The sequence below is a fragment of the Arachis stenosperma genome, chromosome 3 (genome assembly GCF_014773155.1).
Source record: "Arachis stenosperma cultivar V10309 chromosome 3, arast.V10309.gnm1.PFL2, whole genome shotgun sequence".
Taxonomy (NCBI): domain Eukaryota; kingdom Viridiplantae; phylum Streptophyta; class Magnoliopsida; order Fabales; family Fabaceae; genus Arachis; species Arachis stenosperma.
In genome coordinates, this window is record NC_080379.1 from 142,332,601 (window position 1) to 142,342,274 (window position 9,674).

The 9,674-nt window shown below is 28.2% G+C and overlaps 1 protein-coding gene across 1 annotated transcript; it reads right to left on the reverse strand.

Moving 5' to 3' along the window:
• Window positions 1-6,927: 6,927 nt before the first annotated feature.
• On the reverse strand, window positions 6,928-9,381 carry LOC130968170 (uncharacterized). The gene is made up of 2 exons (XM_057893287.1): window positions 8,637-9,381; window positions 6,928-8,570 (listed from the first exon to the last, which is right to left on the reverse strand). The coding sequence occupies exons 1-2, from the start codon at window positions 9,379-9,381 to the stop codon at window positions 6,928-6,930; spliced, it is 2,388 nt and encodes a 795-aa protein (XP_057749270.1).
• Between the last annotated feature and the right edge of the window lie 293 nt (window positions 9,382-9,674).

The following is a 9,674-nucleotide window of genomic DNA, read 5'->3' on the forward strand; positions in this document are numbered from 1 at the left end:
AGTTTGATTCAGTGGTGTTATCAAATGGCTTCTCACATAATAGTGCGGATAAATGTATTTACTCAAAATTTACTAAAGATTATGGAGTAATCATTTGTTTATATGTTGATGATATGTTAATCATCGGAACAAATTTAGAAGGAATTCGTATAACGAAGAAGTATCTAACTTCTAAATTCAAGATGAAAGATTTGAATGAAGTTGATACAATATTAGGCATAAAGGTGCATAAGAATGAAGTTGGCTTTACTTTACATCAATCTCATTATATTAAAAAGGTATTGGAAAAGTTTAATCATCTCACAATTAAAAAATCCAATACGCCGTATGATCCTAATCTTAAATTAGAAGGAAACATGGGAAGACCTATAGCACAATTAGAATATGCTAGTGCTATAGGAAGTTTAATGTATGCAATGCATTGTACTAGACCTGATATAGCATTTGCTGTGTGCAAACTATCAAGGTTTACAGGAAAGCCTAGCAATCAACATTGGAAAGCTATAACAAGAGTTCTTGGTTATCTCAAGAAAACCATAAACTTGGGATTACATTATAGTGATTATCCCGCAGTTTTAGAAGGTTATTCCGACGCAAGTTGGATTATAAATCTTAGTGATAACAAATCCACTTCAGGATGGATTTTCACCATAGGTGGTGGAGCAATAAGTTGGGTCTCAAAGAAATAAACATGTATTACACATTCTACTATGGAGGCTGAGTTTGTAGCTTTATCAGCCGCAGGTAAAGAAGCGGAATGGTTAAGAAATTTGTTATATGATATAAAGCTGTGGCCACAGCAGACGACAGCCATTTCAATCTTCTGTGATAGTGAATCAACCATGTCTCGAGCATATAATAAGGTTTATAATGGAAAGTCTAGACATATAAGTTTGAGACATGAATTTGTGAGGCAACTAATAGATGATGGTGTAATTACCATCACTTATGTAAGATCTCAAGAAAATTTAGCAGACCCTTTGACTAAAGGTTTATCAAGGGATAAAATCAAAGAAACTACTGCTAAAATGGGATTAAAACCTATTATTGCTAAATGATGGGAACCCAACCTTATTCTAGTAGACCACTAGTTTCAAGGTTTAATGGGTAATAACAAGTTATTTAGCAATTGGAGCACTAAGGTATAGGATTTAGTGCTATTTACAATAAATTAGGAGGGTGATGAGTTTAAACTCTTAATGGAATGATAATGTTATCTATCAAAAGATTCCACCTATATGAATATAAGAGTGGTGCCGCTCTAATCGAGAATTTTAGAGGTTTTATTCTCGTAAATATTCATGAAACCAGGATGAGCACAAGGCCATATAAGTGCTTAAAATTGCAAACTCTTGAATTTGAAGGGTATAAGTAATGTGTGTGATTTTCGGTACTAGCATATGGGGTATAGGTTTAATCGATTAGACACCTATTACTTCGTTAGAACTTTAAAATTTACACTAAAAGAATGTTTAATCTTAGTGACACATTCTTTATGCATATACTTGTATGACATTTAAATTTTGTAAATAGTGGGGGATTGAAGGGTATTTACAAATTTGATTAATTAATATTATTAATATTATTATTAATATTATTAATATTAATAAACGGTTACTAACCGTTTTGTATCATTTGGTTGAAGGGACACAACCTTTTAAGGATTGTGTATGTTCAAAACATTGTGTCTATTGGCTAAAGGGACACAACTCTTTAAGAGTTGTATATGTTCAAAACATTGTATCTATTGGCAATAGAAATGACACAACCATTTGTATACGTAACTAATCATAATTGCTACGTGCAATATGTATAAATAAGTCCTTATCCACTATTTCAGATATGAAGTACTAAGCGTACAATTTACTCTACTATTAAGAGATTTTCTTTGTTCAAGAGAGTTGAGAATTTCTTACTATTGCTAATTAAGAAATTCTTAGGTTTCATTGTATCCTGGGAGAGTATTGTCATCAACCCTATAGCAACTAAGTGTGGGGACAAATATCTCTCTAAAGAAAGCGATCTAATCGTACCTTGAAACCACTACACAGATATAAGATTTTGTCATCTTACCATTTTCATATACCCAATAAAATATACATAAATTATAGAATAAAATAAATGAACCGATTATTCATATGACAAGTAGTGATATTTTGAATTAAGAAATTCTAGAGGATTATTTTGAGGTATAGAACCATTTTGTATTGGCGAATTTGAATTTAAATTCATGACTTTAGTGCTAAAAGTTCTACATACAAATTCATGAAGTTGTCATAATAAGATTCAATATTTAATAAATGCAAATGTTATTGTAGATGGATGATTTGAATCCAACACTTTGCTATCTTAGCATGTAATTTCAAATGCTATGAAAGAGAAACAGAATAATATTAATTAAAAGTCAAGTTTATTTTCAGATTGATTGAAAACGAGTTTGTTCTCGAATTAGTTGAAAACAGAGTCTTTTCTTTGATTGATTGAAAATCGAGTTTGTTCTCGCATTGATTGAAAATCGAGTTTGTTCTCGAATTAATTGAAAGACAAATTTGTTTTGAATTGGTTAAAAGTCGAGTATGTTCTCAAATTGGTTGAAAGTTGAGTTTGTTGTCGAATTAATTAAAAATCGAGTGTTCTTGGATTGATTGAAAATCGAATAATTTTAGATTGATTAAAAGTCGAGTCTTTTCTCAGATTGATTGAATCATTAATTGACTATGATATATAAATATTATAGTATGTAAAAGTGAAGCAATTGAAATTTATAAAATATATAAAAAAATTACGATGTATTAAAATTTGATAAAAGATTTATATAAGAAATTAAATTAAACATAGTTATACCAAGGTATAAATGACTTGGTAATTTGTTCTATTGAGGCCATTTGTCTTTCATTACCGAAGTATAAATGACTTAGTAATTTATTCTATTGAAGTTATTTGCCTTTCATTACCTGTAATAGTTAAACAAAGAATTATCAAAATAAATAATAATCATGAAATTAGTAAATTACTTTGAGCTATTTCATTATTTGAATGAATTTATAGTTATTTGTCTTTTCAAAATCAAGAAAAATATTAGTCATCTAATCATCATTCTTGACATAAATAACAAACCAAATACTACAAAGAAGTAAAGGAATAAATCTTCTAGAATAAAAATAAAAATAATGTCAAAATTAATCTCTTGATCATGAATGTCAGTTTTTTTGAAATTTATCTTCGCCTCATGTTTGGTACCTAATTAAATTTAGAGTAATAAATAGTAATTTTGGATTTAAACAGTTATGATGTTAGTAAAGGATGATTTCGAATCTTGATTTTTATATTGTTTGAATTTATTTTGATAAATATAAAATTAAATAGTAATACAAAATATTAAAGATTGGCTCAAATAAGACTCAATTGAGGGCGCTTGATAATGACAATGACGATTTGATATGTGAAAACTCAATTGGGTAATGATAAAGTAATATAACAACAATGGTGGTGTCGTTCTTCTGCACAAAGAACGAAAATAAAGCAAATAAACTAGTGAAATAAAATATTTAAAATCATCATACTGTTCTATTATGTGCAATTATTTGGTGACATTATGAATCAAATAAAATAATTTTATAATTTTGCATAAAGTTAAAGTTAAAAGAGAATGAGTAATAATTTTATAATTGTAAAAATCTTGTAAAATAGAACATAAAACTATAATTTTTTAGAATATATAATAAATTGTCGTTTTAATTTGATATCACTTAAATAGATGAGATCTTGTTGATAACAGTTTGAGCATATAATTTTGTTAAATTTTTGGAAAAGAGCATTGTTCACTTTGCGTTCAAGAGAATTTGAATAATAAATTTATGTGACAACAATATAGAGAAATATAGAGATATAGGACTATGCATATGTAGTGTATAAATGCATTTGATTCTGAAAAATATTAAAAATTCTATAAGCTTTAAATATTGAAATAAATTCTATAAATTCTCAATAAAAAATAATGTGAAAAGGATAAAAGTAACAATTTGTCTTGGTATTAATCAAGTTATATATTATATTATTGAATTAAATATGATATTAAAAATTGATATAATAAATCTGTAAAAAATTACAGCATATATGAAATAATATATCATGCATGTAAAATTAAAAGAGTTTAAAGTAAAAAAAATATATCTTAAAGTTGATCATTGTAGAAAAAAAAAATAATTGTAGAAAAATATACTTTAAAGTGAATAATGATATAATTTAGTGATAAGAGTTATTCGATAAAGACAATTATGTGAGGATATTTTTTTTTAGAACAATTTTTCTAGCATGGATATAACATTTGATTATATCCGTTGACGGAATTAATTGTATGATCCGAGAATATAATGATCAATTGTCTTGGAAATTTTTTCGACCCACAACAACTTATTGATGAATTTCTCGTTTAAAACAATTAGTTATTGAATATTTATAATTTATAATGAAGGTCATATGACATGAATAAGATAAATTGAGAAAATAAATATGTATAAAATCACAACATGTATTGAATAATATATATTATAAAAGTAAAGGAGTTTAAAGTAGAAAAATATATCTTGAAAGTTGATAATTTTAGAGATAAAATGACATATGAATGTCATACATGACAAATGTGAATTACTTAATTTTATTTGTTAATACTATAACTTTGTTTTGTAAAATCTGCCTCAACTTATTAATAAAGCAATAAAATAATTAGTCATTTAGTAATATAATAAATTTTGTTTAGCTATGAGATATATTCCTTATGCAAAAGTAGCAAATTTGTATGTTTGTATCTATTTTTTGTTTAACTTTCTGTAATTTGCATTAAATAAATAGTAATATAAAATTTCATAATATAAAGTGATTAGTATAATAGTTATATACAATTGATTTTTTATGGAATCTAATTTTAAAATTTGAACTTATCATTACCATAATTTAATTGTATAAATAAAATTATTAAGCAATAAAAATAGAATACATGATAAAATAAAAATTCAATTGACATGATTGTTACATGTCATTATTGTAAATTGATGATTTTATATTCTAATATAGGATGTCTTTTTCTCTTTTTTTTTTTTCAAAATAAAAATACAAGAATCAATCATCTTTAGTAATAGAAATAAGAAACGATGAGTATTGTCTTGCATATATATATATATATATATATATATATATATATATATATATATATTCAAAGTATAAATATATATTGAGGTTTAAATATAATTAATAAATTATTAAATATTAATTACACAAAATATAAATGTAAAAGTATGTGTGAATAAAATATATAATTTTAGTTGTGCAAGTAGAGAAATTTGAAAAATTAGCAAAATTGATAGACGAATTTGTACTCGAATTGATTTAAAACCGAGTATTTTTTTCTTAGATTGATTGAAAGTCGAATTTATTTTCGAATTGGTTAAAAGTCGAATTTGTTTTCGAATTGATTCATTGATCGATTATGACATGTAAAATATTATGATACATAAAAGTGAAGTAATTCGAATGTATAAAGTACATACTTTATAAAAAATTACGATAGATTAAAATTTGAATGTAAATCAAGTTTTATGAACCTGAGGGGATTAGAAATTATTTTACTCGTCCCACGGACGCACCAATTGTTCTTGTGTGGATGAACTTCCGAGGTATAACTCATCTCTTGCATTGTAATATGCTTTTTTTTTTATTTGGAGTGAGAATAACTTGGACGTCAAAGAACACAGTAGGTAGGTACCTATAAAAGATATTTTGACGTTTAAGTTAGTAAGTATTTAAGAGGTATAAGAATTCTATGATTATAGAATGTTAAATATGAAATAGAACTTATCATGTGGTCCCCTTTGAGATATAGAAATCTGTGTCTTTTTAGGCATAGAGTTGATTAATAGAGTTGATATTATAACCATTTGTCGTTAAGTCAGAATAATAGTTATTAAGATCGTCCATTACAAACTTAGAATGAAGAGAAATAAAGTCAAGTTATGACTCATAATGTACAATAAAGACTGAGTTATAAGGTAACGGATCAATTTCTTAACCTAATTGTTTTGTCGATTTTTAGCAAATCGAGAGTGGTTCGATATCTAATGGTCTGGGAGCGAAACCTACTCTTCTTTGTGAGTACCAGTTTTATTTGCATCAAAATTCATGCATTTGACAATGATAAAGAAGAAAGAACTAAGTTTTGCAGAAATTTGAAATAAACAATAAAACATAAAAGATTTGAATAAAAGGGAAGTCAAATTACAGAAAGAAAAAGTGTTTGGAAAAGTAAAAGGCAAGTTAACAGGTAAAGGATGGAAAGGATAAAAGTTGCTAAATTTAAAGGAATCGAAATGACATTGCAAAGAAGATAAATTGCATGAAAAGAAATTGACAGGGAATTTAAATGAAAATTAAAGACATGGAAGGAACCACTCAAAGAAAAAGACTCTTGATTGACTCAGAAATTCGCTAGAGATGTGAGTGAGTGTGAGTATTTTCTCTAAAAAGATTCCAACCCTTTCTTCATCTGCGTCTTGTCAATTTATAGACCAATCCGTCCAATTATTTGCTGATACGTGATTCTGATAGTTAGCTTTGCTAAATAACTATTCGCGCACTTTAGAGATTGAAACTTTGCCTTCGATTCAGTTTTCTTACCACCATCTTCGACACTATTTTTCACGTGCATCAATCTGTTCCCACTTTTTATACAATATGAATAACTACCATCAATTATATTCACTTATCACCAGTAGCGGAGCTTGAACCAAAATTTTGGGGGGGCCGAAAATTTAACATAAAAATTTAATAATAATATTTATATCAAAATAAAATTTATAAATATAATTATTCTTTAAGTTTGTTACTAATAAGATAATAAATAAATAATTCTACAGATAAAAAATATAAAATAGTTTATAATGGTACTCTTCGAGTTTTTAATGACTTAAAATCTTCAATAATTGAGTCAGAACTAAACTTTTCAGCAATTTCTTTCTCAATGTAAATAACCAAACTATCCGCAAGAAAGTCGTCCTCCATCTTGTTTCTTAACCTTGTCTTTATTATTTTCATTGCTGAAAATGATCGCTCTGTAGTAGCTGTAGAAACTGGAAGAGTTAATATCAGACGAATCAATCTATCAATCAAGTAATACACTTTTGACTTTTTTGTTTCTGCTAAACATCTACACAGTTCATGAATAGTTGACAAATTCTTCATTTCTGGATGCTGACGAACATCAAGAATAAAATGTTGAAGCTGAAAAGGCAAATTAATCTTCTCTTGTTCAGTAAAGTCTTCGGGATAGTAGCTATCAACAAGAGTAGAAATCTTAGCAATGTCAAAATTTTTGTAAGCATCCTTAGGCATGAGAGTAGAGCTCAGACTTAGTAGATCCATTGCTTGATCATTAAATCTGCTATTTAACTCTTGTAATTGCTTATCAATTGTGACTAAAAATATCTCCACTCTAAAATAATGCTCAACTGTAATATGATCTTTTTGGTGACGCGAGCGTCCTTGCCTTGCAACATAAGAAGCAGTTAAATCAGGAATTAGAATATCATGTTGCTCACAAAATGATTTCACATTTTTTAATAATTCCTCCCATCTGTCATCTCTCATGTTTTGGATAAGTGTTTTTGTAGAATGAACTAGTTGCACAGCATTAACTATGTCTTGAGACTGCTTTTGTAAAGCTTGACACAGAATATCAGTTATTCCCATCATATCTTTCATCAAATGCAAGATCAATACAAACTCAAATGAGGTCAGGGTATTGTAAGCACTATCTGCATCACCACGCTGAGAATAAGTTGATCCATCAACAATAATCTTTTGTAAAACAATCAATGTTGCACCATACATATTTATCAAACTGCAAACAGAAGAGAAATGAGAACTCCATCGAGTATCACCTGCTCGTTTCAAAGTACCAATTTGATTTGCCCCTTTACCAGTTTCAAGTTCATCAATCTCTAATAAATGGACAATTTCATCTGTCTTGGCAGCATGTAACTCATCATGTCGCTTACTAGAAGAACAAATGATGTTGACGATGAAAGTCAATTTAAAAAAAAACTGATGCACAGGAATAACTTCTCTTGATGCAGCAACTAATGCAAGTTGTAATCGGTGAGCAAAACAGTGGATATAGTAAGCATAAGGACAATCTTTTAAGAATAATGCTTGTAACCCATTCCATTCTCCTCTTATGTTGCTGGCGCCATCATATCCTTGACCACGAATATTAGAGACATCAAGACCATGTCGAGAAAGAATACCGCACAATTCTTGTTTTAGAGTTAATGATGTAGTATCTTTAACATGTACAAGATCAAGAAAACGCTCTTGAATAAAACCATGTATATCAACAAATCTCAAAACAAGTGCCATTTGTTCTCTTTTGGATTCATCACGAGCTTCATCTACTACAATGCAAAACTTGGAATCTCCAATTTCTTCACAAATATGCTTTCTCACCTTGTTTGAGAGTATATGCAAGATTTCTTTTTGAATTTGATGTGAAGTATATTTAGCATTATATGGAGCATTTTCTAACACAGTTCTTGCAACTTCATCATTGTAAGATGCTATGAGTTTTATCATTTCAAGAAAATTACCTCGATTTTTTGATTCTGGAGTCTCATCATGGCCTCTGAAAGCACAAGCTTGAAATGTAAGCCAACGAGTTGCATCAATGGAGGATTTTAGACGCAATCGATTCTTTTGAATTTCCTCAGAAGTATGATCATCAATTACATTTTGGATGTGACTTGCCTGATTCAATAAATCTAGACATGCTCCAACTGCATTATTGTGTGGTGAGCAAGGATCTCCAATATGTTTAAGAAAAGCACAATTCTTTCCATCATTAACTTTTTTCCAATTTCTAAACCCTTTACTAATAAAAATATCTGACCCATTACGTCCACTGGGTTTTTTGCTAACCAAATAACAAAATAAACAATATGCAGCATCTTCAGAAGGTGAATACTCTAACCATGAAGAAAAAATACCAAACCAAGCATATTGAAATCGTCTTGGATGCTTCGTACCAGATAGAGGATAATTGTCAAGATGCTTTTGATATGGACCCCATTTAAGATAAGCTCGTCTAACCTCATCTTTCTGGTTTGGGTGATATTGCCAAATTTGAAGCCGTTTTCCAGGGTCTCGTTCCAAAGAATTAAGGTCAAACTCATCAGATGCAACTCTTTGAACTTTTGAAGGTTGTATCTCACTTTCTTCGTGATTCATTATAGTATAAGAACTATCTACAGGTGTTGATATTGTAGAAGTTATATGTTCCCCTTCTTGAATATTAGCCTTCCTCTTAAAAAATGCATCAATTCTTTGATTTTTCATCATTATTTTGTATAAAAATTTGAATATATATTCTGTAAAATATATATAAAAAAGTTAGAAGGATAAATATTAAAATTTATAATATTTATTGAATTTTTTTTTATGAATTTATCAAAATACAATAATATCAATACGCGTGTTTCACTATTTTGAGAAGCAAAGGCAGTGTGTAGCGTGTTTCACTATTATACAATAAATGTATGAGATGGGAATTGAACCTGGATACTTCAAATTATAGTAAAGCATTTAAACCAATTGAACTATTTTTCATTTTTAATGAAGTATTACTAATT

Coding starts and splice junctions, on each gene's coding strand:
- LOC130968170 (XM_057893287.1), bottom strand. CDS start 9,381: ATGAAAAATCAAAGAATTGATGCATTTTTTAAGAGGAAGGCTAATATT. Junction 8,571..8,636: donor TCCAGAATCAAAAAATCGAG/GTAATTTTCTTG, acceptor GAACTGTGTTAG/AAAATGCTCCATATAATGCT.